The 17208-nt window shown below is 42.5% G+C and overlaps 1 protein-coding gene and 1 long non-coding RNA gene across 2 annotated transcripts; one reads left to right on the forward strand and one right to left on the reverse strand.

The window, feature by feature from the left end:
• The first annotated feature begins 3971 nt into the window (after window positions 1-3971).
• LOC133872480 (uncharacterized) lies at window positions 3972-6605 on the forward strand. The gene is made up of 7 exons (XM_062309989.1): window positions 3972-4488; window positions 4652-4896; window positions 4999-5232; window positions 5343-5435; window positions 5556-5657; window positions 5749-6202; window positions 6310-6605. The coding sequence occupies exons 2-7, from the start codon at window positions 4807-4809 to the stop codon at window positions 6480-6482; spliced, it is 1146 nt and encodes a 381-aa protein (XP_062165973.1). The 5' UTR covers window positions 3972-4488; window positions 4652-4806; the 3' UTR covers window positions 6483-6605.
• A 5061-nt stretch (window positions 6606-11666) lies between these two features.
• On the reverse strand, window positions 11667-12326 carry LOC133872515 (uncharacterized). The gene is made up of 3 exons (XR_009901050.1): window positions 11993-12326; window positions 11805-11910; window positions 11667-11708 (listed from the first exon to the last, which is right to left on the reverse strand). It is a non-coding gene; the product is annotated as an uncharacterized LOC133872515 (long non-coding RNA).
• Between the last annotated feature and the right edge of the window lie 4882 nt (window positions 12327-17208).

A 17208-nucleotide genomic window follows, 5' to 3' on the forward strand; every position in this document is an offset into this window, starting at 1 on the left:
AAGTATTGTCGAAATAACCAGCGTCACACTCCTGAGTACGTTCTTGCCCACCTGACTGGAGGTCGGGGGATGAATCCGGGATACAATTTGTGGTATATGCACGGTGAGACTACGACTGGTTCCGCTATTCCTGGTCAGTGTTCGAGTCATCACAGTGGCACAGAGGCCGCTGACCGTAGCACTGAACATGGTGATCATGTCACAGAACAGGAGGGTGTCACCGTGGAACAGGATGATAACATGCACGCCATGTTGCGTGACGCCTTCGGCGTGCACGATGTTCCTGAAGGGGTCAGTACTCTTCCGCAACAAGTTGATGAAGATACCTCGTGCGGGGACGCATTGAAGTACCAAGAGCTGTTAAAGACTGCCGAGAAGCCCCTTCACCCTGGTACGAGGCACAGTAAATTGAGTGCTACTGTACACATGTACAACTTGAAGTGCGTTGGAGGTATTAGTAACAAGATATTTTCAGACATTCTCGAATTCATCAATCAGTTGTTGCCTCCTTGCGATGAGGCATTGCCAGATAACACGTATGAGGCGAAAAAGTTCCTAAGTGGCATGGGTCTGGGGTATGAGAAGATTCCGGCGTGCCGTAATGACTGTATGTTATTCTGGAAAGACAATAAAGAATTAGATTCATGTACCGTATGTGGAGAGTCTAAGTGGAGGGCTGATACACATGTAGATGATGATGGTGAGATCATATCAGCGAGAAAAAAACGCCCGGTGAAGATCTTGAGGTGGTTTCCACTCACCCCACGGTTGCAGAGGTTATTCATGTCTGAGCATACTGCGTCCCATATGAGATGGCATGCAGAAGGCCGCACTAGGGATGGCGTATTGAGGCACCCGGCCGACGGTGAGGCATGGAGATCGTTTGACATTTTACACCCAGATTTTATGGCAGAGAGTAGGAACGTCCGGCTTGGTTTGACAGCAGATGGATTTAATCCATTTGGGAACATGAGCACATCCCACAGCACATGGCCCGTAATGCTTGTGCCGTACAATTTGCCACCTTGGATGTGCATGAAACAGTCGTCCTTCATCCTTTCCATGGTTATCCCTGGACCGAGCTCACCAGGTATGGATATTGATGTTTACCTTCAGCCATTGATTGATGAGTTGCTGGAACTGTGGAATGTAGGGGTACAAACATTCGATGTTTCAAAGAAGGAAAATTTTATTATGCGATCTCAGTTGATGTGGACGATAAACGACTTTCCAGCGTATGCAGATTTATCTGGTTGGCCTAACAGGGGTGCGAAGGCATGTCCTTGCTGTATGCAATCGACGCGTTCTATACGCTTAAAGAACGGATGCAAATTTTGCTATATGGGGCACAGGAGATATCTGCCGCCTGAACATCTGTGGCGGCTTAACAGGAGGACATTTGACGGTACTGAAGAATTTGACAGCGCCCCGATTGTGCCATGCGGATACGAGGTTCTCCAACAGTTGGACGGAGTTGCGTTTGGGGATGAGACCGCGGGTAAGAAGAAGAAACGGAAGAAGCGGAAGAAGGGTGCAGGGAGTTCCGATGTTATATGGAAGAAGAAAAGTATATTTTTCAGATTGCCGTATTGGGAAGACAATTTGCTTCGGCACAATCTTGATGTTATGCACATAGAGAAAAATGTCATGGACAATATACTTGGCACTATTTTGGATATAAAAGGGAAAACGAAGGACAACTTGGCAGCTCGGCTGGACTTGCAGGAAATGGGGTTGAGACCTAAGTTGCATCCGTTCACGGCCGCCAATGGTAAAACGTATATTCCCGCTGCCTGTCACACCATGACTAGAGAGGACAAAGAAAGTTTTCTGAAGGTTCTTCGAAATGTGAGGGTCCCGGACGGATACGCCTCGAACATTTCACGATGTGTTCGGCTGAAGGACCGTACAATTTCCGGGTTGAAGAGCCACGATAGCCACATACTGATGCAACAGCTTCTTCCAATTGCACTGCGTAAGTCATTGCCTGATAAAGTTGTTAGACCTCTTGTGGAGATTTCGGCATTTTTTAGAGGCATATGCTCAACAAAGCTATCACAAGAAGATATGGACCGACTGCAGGGTGACGTCTGTATCACTTTGTACAAACTAGAACAGATATTCCCTCCAGGGTTTTTTACGAGCATGGTCCACTTGGTCGTGCATCTTGTGCGCGAGTGTAGACTCGGCGGACCCGTGCAGTATAGATGGATGTACCCGGCGGAGAGGTAAAATTCAGTGTAATATGTAAATATATAATTTGATTTAAATGTAACCATAATTGACGACAATTAAATTGTCGTGTATGTGTGTACACCAGGAGTCTGGGGCATTTCAAGTCTACTGTGCGCAATAAAGCGGCTCCTGAGGGGTGCATTGCGGAGGGGTACATAGCGACCGAGCTGGTAACGTTCTGTTCAAGGTATCTGAATAACGCACCAACATTCCACAACAGACCTCAGAGGAATCCTGATGGATCCAAGGGGGCGGGCACGCGTGTTACCCTGAACCGGTTGATAATGCACCAGATTCATCGTTATATTGTGTTCAACTCTGAAGAGTTTCACAATTTGCGGACGTAAGTAGTGTTTATATATTTAACAGAATTCGAATAACGCATCTAATTGATTTTACTACATAATTGTATACGCTGAATGTAGGATGCACAAAGACGCGCTTAGGCGATCATGCACTAGAGGTCGCATTACGGAGGCTCTTATTGAAGCAGAACATCATGAGCAGTTCTGCGAATGGTACCCTGCATATGTAAGGAAATAGTTGTAATTTTTAAGTTGGATAAAGTTATGCGGGTTCAATATAATTACCCAATACACGTGTTTAATATTTGTAATTATAACATAGGTCGATGGCCTTGACGATCAACGTAGGGAGGAATTGGGCCACAACTTGGTTATGCGTTGTAGAGGGCTGAAGGAGACAGCGGTCAAGTACAACAGGTACGTGGTAAATGGGAAATTGTTTCGCACGCTTGCCCATGATGTGGGAAGGAGGACTCAGAACAGCGGCGTATGTGTTCCTACCGTTGAAGGCGAAACGTACTACGGGCAGTTAACCGATATAGTTGAGGTCGAGTACTATGACAGGACTACGTACGTCCTATTTAAGTGCAATTGGGCAGACCCCACGATGGAAAGAGGATTCACAATAGACGAGTATGGCCTAGTGTTTGTCAACTTCAATCACCTCGTCCACAGGGGAGAACTGATTCAGGACGAGCCGTACGTGCTTACATCTCAGGTGGATCAAGTATTCTACGTCGAAGATGGAAGGAACCCAAATTGGGTTTGTGCAGTTAGGACCAAACCGCGCAACGTGTACGACGTTGGCCAGGGGGATGGGAGTAATGAGGATGGTACAACCTACCATGAGTGCGTACCGCTCGTACTAGCCACTGATGACCTACCTGATACGAATGATGAATTCGAGTACGACAGGCCCGACATTGATCCGATTGAAGCTCCTGTGATACAATGATTGATGTATTTCTTGTGAGTATAATTAGCTTGAACTCAACACACTTGACTGATATATAAATTGTTTGTACAATTCGCTTGAACTGAATAAGGGTTTCTATTATTTGCATAAATTTCGTTGTATAATTTGCATATTCATTAAAAATATATTACAAAAAATATTCTAATTAATTTGTCTACATTTATTCGCAGGTATTGATGGACCAGGGACGCCATCCTTATGCATATCGGGCACCTCGCCCACCCGTGCCCCCCATGACCACGCCCACTGATTCGACGCTAGTATATACTGCGGCGTGGCCACCCCACCCAGACGGGGCTTATAGACCATTGTTGCTGGGTATGGTGGCCGTGCCCACGTCAGATCACGGGCAGACCAGCACAGCTGGAGTTGGCAGCTCTCCATTGTCGGAGCTGCTGACATTATCTCAGTTAGGGTTCACCCAACCGGGTAACGCCTATCGATGGTGGGTGCAAGAGGGGGTGGGGTCACAGGGTTATGCGCCGTACTTTCCGTATACGTATAGTCGACCTATAACGTGTAACCCTGATAGTGAGACGCAGGATTGTAGATTTCCACTGTCACAGACCGGGGAGATGCAGATGCCGGCTGTGGGGTTGGGACAGATACCGGCACAGGCGGCGATGCAGGGCCAGATTTTGGGGCCGAGACAGATGCCAGCATCGGGGGCGAGTCAGGGCCCGGGGCATGTAGAGAGGCAGATGCCGTTACCTGGTGAGAGCCAGATGCCGCTTTCCGGTGAGAGTCAGATGCCGCTTTCCGGTGAGAGTCAGATGCCAGATGTGGGGGGGAGCCAGACTACCCATGAGGAGGACGTTGCGATGTTGGGTACCGATCAGTTGGCCCCCGGTAGCCCCCAGGGTATGGATTCAGATGATGATCAGCATCCTCCACCAGCCGGAGAGGTTGGCGAGGAGGTTGCAGGCGACCCAGCGACGCAGCACATAGGGACTGGGCAGATTCGGTTGATGGGTAAGTACATATGTAGACATCCTTAAAACTCATATTATGTTACCAAAATATTTTTTTTGGTTTGGAAAAAAATAACTATTTGATTACATTTTGTTTATATATGTGTGTGTGTGTTATTTAGTGTTAACCAATTAAATTAATGTTGAATATATTTTTTCATTAGGGTACAACCCAGACGGGACCATTTATTATGAGGTGATTGACGACCCAGCGAGAAACTGGGTGCTCCCGAGGGGGAAGAAGGTTGTATTGTAGTACAATGCTGCTATACAACCTGTAGGACGAGCCTGCAATCGTTTTCGGCGGGAAGTGGGCAAGATGATCAGGAGTGGGTCCTACATACACATGCGGGACGAATGGGCGAGGGTAAATAGGCAGATTAAGCAGGCAATGTGGAACGCACTGATGGTATGTTTATGAATATAATTTAATTATTTATTTGAATTAAACTTGAGCTTAATGTTTAGGTTGAAGTTTTTAAACCTATAATGCTTTGATTGAAATGTGCAGGAGGAGTTCTATCTACCTGTATCAGTTGACATGCGCAGGGCACAACAGGAGGCGTGGAATGATATTGGACGTAAGCACCGCTCGTGGAAGTCGAGGTTCAAAACCCAACTAGGAATTGGAGACGGTGACACGCCCGAGAGTATCCGTGCGAGAATGCCGGAGAAATTTTTTGAGCAGTATGATGCAGAAGATGTAGAATTCCTGCTGAGAGATTGGTGCAGAGAGCATAAAATCGTATGTAGGCCAAAAAATTGTCAACTATTTTTTAATAACAGTTCATTTAATTTTAGTTTTAATTTAAGTGTGTCAATTGTTACATGTTTACTTTCATGTTCAATGCGTAGGCAACCTCTGAACGGATGAAGAGGTTGCGGGAGCGGAATGACCTACCCCATTGTGCGGGATCTAAAAGTTATGCCAGATTTAATCACGAGGAGGTAATTAAATATATATGTTTATGTTTTTAATATTTGTTGGTAATTGTTTTTCTTTTTCTTTTTCTTTAAACTATTTTTATCGCTATCTGTTTGTTATATATGTCAACTGCATGACGACAGGCATGTACATCTGGCACGCCCCCCACTCGCGCCGCGTCGTTCGTGAAGACCCACACAAAAAAGGACGGCACTTTCCTGAACGACCGTACACGGGTCTTATGCGTATGCTACTGATTTAGTTTACTAATATTTTTAAATTATGTATGATATGTCATTATTCAATATATGACTTTTTCATGTTGACGACGTACAGGAGAGGATGACGCAGAGTTTAGCCAGTGATCCAGCCGCCACGCAAAGCGTCTCCGCAGACACGGTGCGTTGGGCACCGAACGACGCTTACGAACAGGCGATTGGGAGGCCTGAGTATGCAGGGAGGGTTCGGCAGGTTGGCCCGAACGTCACACCTGTTCGAGGGACATGTTTTTCATATAGGCCTCGGTCACAGGGGGGACCATCTCAGGGGACGTCTCGGGATTGGGCCGAACAGTCTCGGAAGATGGAAGAGATGCAAGCGGAGCTACATGCTGAGCGAGCGAGGAATGACCGTTTGGAGCAGCGCGTGCAACAGTTCGACGGCATAGAGCAGCGCTTGCGAGAGATGGAGGTCTTCATGTCCTCCATGGCAGTACTAGCACCATGTGTTGGTAATCAGTCTTCTCCTGCACACGTAGGTAGTACGTCGTCCGTTGGTAGTGCATCTGCAGGTATGGTTTATATTGTGTATAGGACAAAATTAATTTCAATTTGTTTTCATTACCCCTTTAATTTTGCAAGTAATATTATATACTTTAATTGTCTATATTATTTGCAGGTAATTCGACAACGGTTGGTACGTTGTCGCCTGTTGGACGACAGCTGAGCCAGCACTCCACTGTCGCTACACCTTCGCCCGCTACACCATTCATTGCGCAGCAATCGCCGGTGGGCGAGAACACGCCTGGGACGGTACCTCGTGATTCGCAGAGACGCCTTTCAGATTTGTAGATATTTTGTGTAATTATTTTTTGTTCGTAAATATTTGCTTGTTAACGAATATGTTATTAATTATTTGTTTGTGTAGTATGATTTCGTGTTGGTTTTGGGTAAAATAAATGCTGCGTTATTTGTGGTCGAAAATTACAAAATTTGAAAAATTCAAAAAAAAATTTAATTAACCCAAATAAATTTTATAAAACAATAAAAAATTTATTTTTTTTTTAAAAAAAACTAAATTCAGTTTTTTATTTAATTAAAATTTTTATTTAATTTTTTAATTGTATTTTTAATTTAATTAAAAATACAATTAAATAATTAAATAAAAATTTTAATTAAATAAAAAACTGAATTTAGTTTTTTTTTTAATTAAAAACATTTTGACACGTGTATCGGAATACACGTGTCAAATTTGACACGCGTATTCCGATACACGTGTCAAAATGTTTTGACACGCGTATTGGAATACGCGTGTCTAATTTGACACGTGTATTCCAATACACGTGTCAAAACATTTTGACACGCGTATTGGAATACGCGTGTCAAATTTGACACGTGTATTCCAATACACGTGTCAAAACATTTTGACACGCGTATTGGAATACGCGTGTCAAATTTGACACGTGTATTCCGATACACGTGTCAAAATGTGCAGTTTGTAACATGCACATTTGACACGCGTAATACGCGTGTCAAAGTACACGTGTCTAAATGTTTGACACGTGTACGACACTGTACACGTGTCAAACTGCACGTGGCTATTTCATACCATTTTTGTAGTGTATATCCATGTCACCATGCCACATTGTAGCAATAAAAACATACTACTTGTGGTATGTGAATGTTCTAGAGTGTTGAGATTCTTTTGATTTTTCTTTTGGTTGTGTTTTGATGATATTGTTATTGTTTGAAAATGAGGGATCACTACAAAAATCGCATCAAATAGCCACGTGCAGTTTGACACGTGTACAGTGTCGTACACGTGTCAAACATTTAGACACGTGTACTTTGACACGCGTATTACGCGTGTCAAATGTGCATGTTACAAACTGCACAATTTGACACGTGTATCGGAATACACGTGTCAAATTTGACACGTGTATTCCAATACGCGTGTCAAATTTTTTTTGACACGTGTATTGGAATACATGTGTCAAATTTGACACGCGTATTGGAATACGCGTGTCAAACTGTTTTGACACGTGTATCTGAATACATGTGTCAAATTTGACACGTGTATTCCGATACACGTGTCAAATTTGACACGTGTATTCCGATACACGTGTCAAACTGTTTTTAATTGAAAAAAAAAAACCAAATTCAGTTTTTTATTTAATTAAAATTTTTATTTAATTTTTTAATTGTATTTTTAATTAATAAAAAACTAAATTTGGGTTTTTTTTTAAAAAAAAAATAATTTTTTTATTGTTTTTAAAATTTATTTGGGTTAATTAAATTTTTTTTTGAATTTTTCAAATTTTGTAATTTTCGACTACAAATAACGCAACATTTATTTTACCCAAAACCAACATGAAATCATACTACACAAACAAATAATTAATAACATATTCGTTAACAAGCAAATATTTACGAACAAAAAATAATTACACAAAATATCTACAAATCTGAAAGGTGTCTCTGCGAATCACGAGGTACCGTCCCAGGCGTGTTCTTGCCCACCGGCGATTGCTGCGCAATGAATGGTGTAGCGGGCGAAGGTGTAGCGACAGTGGAGTGCTGGCTCAGCTGTCGTCCAACAGGCGACAACGTACCAACCGTTGTCGAATTACCTGCAAATAATATAGACAATTAAAGTATATAATATTACTTGCAAAATTAAAGGGGTAATGAAAACAAATTGAAATTAATTGTCCTATACACAATATAAATCATACCTGCAGATGCACTACCAACGGACGACGTACTACCTACGTGTGCAGGAGAAGACTGATTACCAACACATGGTGCTGGTACTCCCATGGAGGACATGAAGACCTCCATCTCTCGCAAGCGCTGTTCTATGCCGTCGAACTGTTGCACGCGCTGCTCCAACCGGTCATTCCTCGCTCGCTCAGCATGTAGCTCCGCTTGCATCTCTTCCATCTTCCGAGACTGTTCGGCCCAATCCCGAGACGTCCCCTGAGATGGTCCCCCCTGTGACCGAGGCCTATATGAAAAACATGTCCCTCGAACAGGTGTGACGTTCGGCCCAACCTGCCGAACCCTCCCTGCATACTCAGGCCTTCCAATCGCCTGTTCGTAAGCGTCGTTCGGTGCCCAACGCACCGTGTCTGCGAAGACGCTTTGCGTGGTGGCTGGATCACTGGCTAAACTCTGCGTCATCCTCTCCTGTACGTCGTCAACATGAAAAAGTCATATATTGAATAATGACATATCACACATAATTTAAAAATATTAGTAAACTAAATCAGTAGCATACGCATAAGACCCGTGTACGGTCGTTCACGAAAGTGCCGTCCTTCCTTGTGTGGGTCTTCACGAACGACGCGGCGCGAGTGGGGGGCGTGCCAGATGTACATGTCTGTCGTCATGCAGTTGACATATATAACAAACAAATAGCGATAAAAATAGTTTAAAGAAAAAGAAAAAGAAAAACAATTACCAACAAATATTAAAAACATAAACATATATATTTAATTACCTCCTCGTGATTAAATCTGGCATAACTTTTAGATCCCGCACAATGGGGTAGGTCATTCCGCTCCCGCAACCTCTTCATCCGTTCAGAGGTTGCCTACGCATTGAACATGAAAATAAACATGTAACAATTGACACACTTAAATTAAAACTAAAATTAAATGAACTGTTATTAAAAAATAGTTGACAATTTTTTGGCCTACATACGATTTTATGCTCTCTGCACCAATCTCTCAGCAGGAATTCTACATCTTCTGCATCATACTCCTCAAAAAATTTCTCCGGCATTCTCGCACGGATACTCTCGGGCGTGTCACCGTCTCCAATTCGTAGTTGGGTTTTGAACCTCGACTTCCACGAGCGGTGCTTACGTCCAATATCATTCCACGCCTCCTGTTGTGCCCTGCGCATGTCTACTGATACAGGTAGATAGAACTCCTCCTGCACATTTCAATCAAAGCATTATAGGTTTAAAAACTTCAACAAAAACATTAAGCTCAAGTTTAATTCAAATAAATAATTAAATTATATTCATAAACATACCATCAGCGCGTTCCACATTGCCTGCTTAATCTGCCTATTTACCCTCGCCCATTCGTCCCGCATGTGTATGTAGGACCCACTCCTGATCATCTTGCCCACTTCCCGCCGAAAACGATTGCAGGCTCGTCCTACAGGTTGTATAGCAGCATTGTACTGCAATACAACCTTCTTCCCCCTCGGGAGCACCCAGTTTCTCGCTGGGTCGTCAATCACTTCATAATAAATGGTCCCGTCTGGGTTGTACCCTAATGAAAAAATATATTCAACATTAATTTAATTGGTTAACACTAAATAACACACACACACATATATAAACAAAATGTAATCAAATAGTTATTTTTTTCCAAACCAAAAAAAATATTTTGGTAACATAATATGAGTTTTAAGGATGTCTACATATGTACTTACCCATCAACCGAATCTGCCCAATCCCTATGTGCTGCGTCGCTGGGTCGCCTGCAACCTCCTCGCCAACCTCTCCGGCTGGTGGAGGATGCTGATCATCATCTGAATCCATACCCTGGGGGCTACCGGGGGCCAACTGATCGGTACCCAACATTGCTACGTCCTCCTCATGGGTAGTCTGGCTCCCCCCCACATCTGGCATCTGACTCTCACCGGAAAGCGGCATCTGACTCTCACCGGAAAGCGGCATCTGGCTCTCACCAGGTAACGGCATCTGCCTCTCCACATGCCCCGGGCCCTGACTCGCCCCCGATGCTGGCATCTGTCTCGGCCCCAAAATCTGGCCCTGCATCGCCGCCTGTGCCGGTATCTGTCCCAACCCCACAGCCGGCATCTGCATCTCCCCGGTCTGTGACAGTGGAAATCTACCATCCTGCGTCTCACTATCAGGGTTACACGTCGACGGTCCACTATACGTATACGGAAAGTACAGCGCATAACCCTTCGACCCCATCCCCTCTCGCACCCACCATCGATAGGCGTTACCCGGTTGGGTGAACCCTACCTGAGATAATGTCGGCAGCTCCGACAATGGAGAGCTGCAAGGTCCAGCTGTGCTGGTCTGCCCGTGATCTGACGTGGGCACGGCCACCATACCCGGCAACAATGGTCTATAAGCCCCGTCTGGGTGGTGTGGCCACGCCGCAGTATATACTGGCGTCGAATCAGTGGGCGTGGTCATGGGGGGCACGGGTGGGCGAGGTGCCCGATATGCATAAGGATGGCGTCCTGGTCCATCAATACCTGCGAATAAATGTAGACAAATTAATTAGAATATTTTTTGTAATATATTTTTAATGAATATGCAAATTATACAACGAAATTTATGCAAATAATAGAAATTCGTATTCAGTTCAAGCGAATTGTACAAACAATATATATATATATCAGTCAAGTGTGTTGAGTTCAAGCTAATTATACTCACAAGAAATACATCAATCATTGTATCACGGGAGCTTCAATCGGATCAATGTCGGGCCTGTCGTACTCAAATTCATCATTCGTATCGGGTAGGTCATCAGTGGCTAGTACGAGCGGTACGCACTCATGGTAGGTTGTACCATCCTCATTACTCCCATCCCCCTGGCCAACGTCGTACACGTTGCGCGGTTTGGTCCTAACCGCACAAACCCAATTTGGGTTCCTTCCATCTTCGACGTAGAATACTTGATCCACCTGAGATGTAAGCACGTACGGCTCGTCCTGAATCAGTTCTCCTCTGTGGACGAGGTGATTGAAGTTGACAAACACTAGGCCATACTCGTCTATTGTGAATCCTCTTTCCATCGTGGGGTCTGCCCAATTGCACTTAAATAGGACGTACGTAGTCCTGTCATAGTACTCGACCTCAACTATATCGGTTAACTGCCCGTAGTACGTTTCGCCTTCAACGGTAGGAACACATACGCCGCTGTTCTGAGTCCTCCTTCCCACATCATGGGCAAGCGTGCGAAACAATTTCCCATTTACCACGTACCTGTTGTACTTGACCGTTGTCTCCTTCAGCCCTCTACAACGCATAACCAAGTTGTGACCCAATTCCTCCCTACGTTGATCGTCAAGGCCATCGACCTATGTTATAATTACAAATATTAAACACGTGTATTGGGTAATTATATTGAACCCGCATAAATTTATCCAACTTAAAAATTACAACTATTTCCTTACATATGCAGGGTACCATTCGCAGAACTGCTCATGATGTTCTGCTTCAATAAGAGCCTCCGTAATGCGACCTCTAGTGCATGATCGCCTAAGCGCGTCTTTGTGCATCCTACATTCAGCGTATACAATTATGTAGTAAAATCAATTAATTGCGTTATTCGAATTCTGTTAAATATATAAACACTACTTACGTCCGCAAATTGTGAAACTCTTCAGAGTTGAACACAATATAACGATGAATCTGGTGCATTATCAACCGGTTCAGGGTAACACGCGTGCCCGCCCCCTTGGATCCATCAAGATTCCTCTGAGGTCTGTTGTGGAATGTTGGTGCGTTATTCAGATACCTTGAACAGAACGTTACCAGCTCGGTCGCTATGTACCCCTCCGCAATGCACCCCTCAGGAGCCGCTTTATTGCGCACAGTAGACTTGAAATGCCCCAGACTCCTGGTGTACACACATACACGACAATTTAATTGTCGTCAATTATGGTTACATTTAAATCAAATTATATATTTACATATTACGCCAAATTTTACTTCTCTGCCGGGTACATCCATCTATACTGCACGGGTCCGCCGAGTCTACACTCGCGCACAAGATGCACGACCAAGTGGACCATGCTCGTAAAAAACCCTGGAGGGAATATCTGTTCTAGTTTGCACAAAGTGATACAGACGTCACCCTGCAGTCGGTCCATATCTTCTTGTGATAGCTTTGTTGAGCATATGCCTCTAAAAAATGCCGAAATCTCCACAAAAGGTCTAACAACTTTATCAGGCAATGACTTACGCAGTGCAATTGGAAGAAGCTGTTGCATCAGTATGTGGCTATCGTGGCTCTTCAACCTGAAAATTGTACGGTCCTTCAGCCGAACACATCGTGAAATGTTCGAGGCGTATCCGTCCGGGACCCTCACATTTCGAAGAACCTTCAGAAAATTTTCTTTGTCCTCTCTAGTCATGGTGTGACAGGCAGCGGGAATATACGTTTTACCATTGGCGGCCGTGAACGGATGCAACTTAGGTCTCAACCCCATTTCCTGCAAGTCCAGTCGAGCTGCCAAGTTGTCCTTCGTTTTCCCTTTTATATCCAAAATAGTGCCAAGTATATTGTCCATGACATTTTTCTCTATGTGCATAACATCAAGATTGTGCCGAAGCAAATTGTCTTCCCAATACGGCAATCTGAAAAATATACTTTTCTTCTTCCATATAACATCGGAACTCCCTGCACCCTTCTTCCGCTTCTTCCGTTTCTTCTTCTTATCCGCGGTCTCATCCCCAAACGCAACTCCGTCCAACTGTTGGAGAACCTCGTATCCGCATGGCACAATCGGGGCGCTGTCAAATTCTTCAGTACCGTCAAATGTCCTTCTGTTAAGCCGCCACAGATGTTCAGGCGGCAGATATCTCCTGTGCCCCATATAGCAAAATTTGCATCCGTTCTTTAAGCGTATAGAACGCGTCGATTGCATACAGCAAGGACATGCCTTCGCACCCCTGTTAGGCCAACCAGATAAATCTGTATACGCTGGCAAGTCGTTTATCGTCCACATCAACTGAGATCCATAATAAAATTTTCCTTCTTTGAAGCATCGAATGTTCGTACCCCTACATTCCACAGTTCCAGCAACTCATCAATCAATGGCTGAAGGTAAACATCAATATCCATACCTGGTGAGCTCGGTCCAGGGATAACCATGGAAAGGATGAAGGACGACTGTTTCATGCACATCCAAGGTGGCAAATTGTACGGCACAAGCATTACGGGCCATGTGCTGTGGGATGTGCTCATGTTCCCAAATGGATTAAATCCATCTGCTGTCAAACCAAGCCGGACGTTCCTACTCTCTGCCATAAAATCTGGGTGTAAAATGTCAAACGATCTCCATGCCTCACCGTCGGCCGGGTGCCTCAATACGCCATCCCTAGTGTGGCCTTCTGCATGCCATCTCATATGGGGCGCAGTATGCTCAGACATGAATAACCTCTGCAACCGTGGGATGAGTGGAAACCACCTCAAGATCTTCACCGGGCGTTTTTTTCTCGCTGATATGATCTCACCATCATCATCTACATGTGTATCAGCCCTCCACTTAGACTCTCCACATACGGTACATGAATCTAATTCTTTATTGTCTTTCCAGAATAACATACAGTCATTACGGCACGCCGGAATCTTCTCATACCCCAGACCCATGCCACTTAGGAACTTTTTCGCCTCATACGTGTTATCTGGCAATGCCTCATTGCAAGGAGGCAACAACTGATTGATGAATTCGAGAATGTCTGAAAATATCTTGTTACTAATACCTCCAACGCACTTCAAGTTGTACATGTGTACAGTAGCACTCAATTTACTGTGCTTCGTACCAGGGTGAAGGGGCTTCTCGGCAGTCTTTAACAGCTCTTGGTACTTCAATGCGTCCCCGCACGAGGTATCTTCATCAACTTGTTGCGGAAGAGTACTGACCCCTTCAGGAACATCGTGCACGCCGAAGGCGTCACGCAACATGGCGTGCATGTTATCATCCTGTTCCACGGCGACACCCTCCTGTTCTGTGACATGATCACCATGTTCAGTGCTACGGTCAGCGGCCTCTGTGCCACTGTGATGACTCGAACACTGACCAGGAATAGCGGAACCAGTCGTAGTCGCACCGTGCATATACCACAAATTGTATCCCGGATTCATCCCCCGACCTCCAGTCAAGTGGGCAAGAACGTACTCAGGAGTGTGACGCTGGTTATTTCGACAATACTTGCATGGGCAGTAAATTTTTCCATCGCCGGCCGTACAGTTACTAACGGCAAATGCCACAAACGCCCTACACCCATCGTTATACCGTGTCGTACCCCTAGGTGTTGACATCCAAGACTTGTCCATGTTTATCTGTATAGGGTTAAGAGGACAAGACAAATCATACGGCTTACAGTATAAACGTGTACAAATATAGTGCATGTCACGCAACATGGGGTGTACGAATTTATTTCCCTTTTAAAGGGTTTATGGTTAGAGTTTAGGAGTTTTGTTTTTTTTTATAAAGTGTAAGAAATTGTTTTATTTTTTTTTTTAAAAGGGTTTAGGGTTAGGGTTTAGGGTTATAACCCTAATTAGGGTTTTATTTTTTAGAAAGTGTAGGATTATTTCATTTTTTATTTTTAAGGGTTTAGGGTTAGGGTTATGGTTTGTTAGGGTTTAGGGTATTTTTTGTTTTGAAAGTGTAGGATTATTTTATGTAGGGTTTTAGTTTTTTTTTAGACTGTGTAAGTGTTTTTATTTTTTTTATTCTTTTAAAGGGTTTAGGGTTAGGGTTTGTTAGGGTTTAGGGTTAGGTTTTATTTGTTTCTTTAAAAGTGTAGGATTTTGTTTTTTTATTTTTAAGGGTTTAGTGTTAGGGTTTAAGGTTTAGGGTTAGGGTTTTTTTCCTAGAAAGTGTAGGAATTTTTTTTTTTCGGTTTAGGGTTAGGGTATTTTTTTAGAAAGTGTAGGTTATTATTTTTTTTTTTTTAAGGTTTAGGGTTTAGGAGTTAGGGTTTAAGGTTTAGGGTTAGGGTTTTTTTCCTAGAAAGTGTAGGATTTTTTTTTAGGGTTTAGGGTTTAGGATTTAGGGTTTGTTAGGGTTTAGGGTTTAGGGTTTAGGGTTTACGGTTTACGGTTAGGGTTTGTTAGGGTCTAGGGTCTAGGGTTAGGGTTTAGGGTTTTAGGTTTTTTTTTTTTAAGCGATTAGGGTTTAGGGTTTTAGGTAAATTTTTTTTTTTCAAGGGTTTAGGGTTTAGGATTTAGGGTTTTTTTTTTTAAGCGATTAGGGTTTAGGGTTTAGGGTTTTAGGGTTTAGGGTTTAGGGTTTAGGGTTTAGGGTTTTAGGGTTTATGGTTTAGGGTTTAGGGTTTGTTAGGGTCTAGGGTTTAGGGTTTTAGGTTTTTTTTATTTTAGGGTTTAGGGTTTAGGGTTTGTTAGGGTCTAGGGTTTAGGGTTTTAGGTTTTTTTTTTTTTAGGGTTTAGGGTTTAGGGTTTGTTAGGGTCTAGGGTTTAGGGTTTTAGGGTTTATGGTTTAGGGTTTATTAGGGTCTAGGGTTTAGGGTTTTAGGTTTTTTTTTTTAAGCGATTAGGGTTTAGGGTTTTAGGTAATTTTTTTTTTTTTTTAAGGGTTTAGGGTTTAGGATTTAGGGTTTTTTTTTTTTTTAAGCGATTAGGGTTTAGGGTTTAGGGTTTTAGGGTTTATGGTTTAGGGTTTAGAGTTTACGGTTAGGGTTTGTTAGGGTCTAGGGTCTAGGGTCTAGGGTTAGGGTTTAGGGTTTTAGGTTTTTATTTTTTAAGGGTTTAGGGTTTAGGGTTTTAGGTAAATTTTTTTTTTTTTTAAGAGTTTAGGGTTTACGATTTAGGGTTTTATTTTGTTTTAAAGCGATTAGGGTTTAGGGTTTAGGGTTTAGGGTTTGTTACGGTTTAGGGTTTAGGGTTAAGAGTTTTTTTTAAGAAAGTGTAGGAATCTTTTTTTGTAAGGATTTAGGATTAAGGTTTAGGGTTTTCATTTTTTTTTTTCGAAAGTGTAGTAAGTTTTTATTTTTTTTTAAGGGGTTAGGTTTTTATTTTATTCTTTTTATAAGAGTTTAGGGTTTGTTAGGGTTTAGGGTTTAGCAGTTTAGGTTTTTTTTAGAAAGTGTAGGATTTTTTTTTAGGGCTTAGGGTTTAGGGTTTAGGGTAAGGGTTTTTTTTTTAGAACGTATAGGATTCAAAGTTTATTTAAGGGTTTATTATTGTGTTGGTTTTATGGTTATGATTTTAGGATATAAAGTTTATATATGCATATGAGAGAAATTTTAGTTTTTTTTTTTTTTGAGTTTTTCTATCCGAAGATACCAAATTCTTCTTATAAATCTGTAGTCTCTTCACATGAATAGTTAACGTTAAAAATGGAAGATAAAAAACAAATTCGTCGCAATTGATGATTTATGACGTTTGTTTTAAGGTTTTTTTTACGAATATGATTGTAAATGGTGGACAGTGGAATATTTGTTTTTTTGTTTTTTTTTTCCCGAAAATACCACAATTTATATATATTAGTAGCACAATTTATTTTCCCCACAATTTATATATATTCATAGCACAATATGTTGATTATAATTTTGTATTTTAATTTTACTTTGCCATTATTGCTCACGATCATATTTTTATAAAATTAAAATGATAGCGGATATTTTTTCTTTTTGCCACTTCATAAAAATACCAAAATTCACAATAGCACATTAAATTCATAGTAGCACACTAAAATATATCTCAAATATCCTCACATCAAGAGTTTTTTTTTTAAAAAAAAATAAATATAATCACAAATAAATTCCATATTTCCATATTGCATATTTTCCATATTTCCACCAACTAGACAATGATTCAGTAATAAA

Source organism: Alnus glutinosa, chromosome 7 (genome assembly GCF_958979055.1).
Source record: "Alnus glutinosa chromosome 7, dhAlnGlut1.1, whole genome shotgun sequence".
Classification (NCBI taxonomy): Eukaryota; Viridiplantae; Streptophyta; class Magnoliopsida; order Fagales; family Betulaceae; genus Alnus; species Alnus glutinosa.

Coding starts and splice junctions, on each gene's coding strand:
- LOC133872480 (XM_062309989.1), top strand. CDS start 4,807: ATGATCAGGAGTGGGTCCTACATACACATGCGGGACGAATGGGCGAGG. Junction 4,897..4,998: donor CAATGTGGAACGCACTGATG/GTATGTTTATGA, acceptor TGAAATGTGCAG/GAGGAGTTCTATCTACCTGT. Junction 5,436..5,555: donor CCAGATTTAATCACGAGGAG/GTAATTAAATAT, acceptor GCATGACGACAG/GCATGTACATCTGGCACGCC.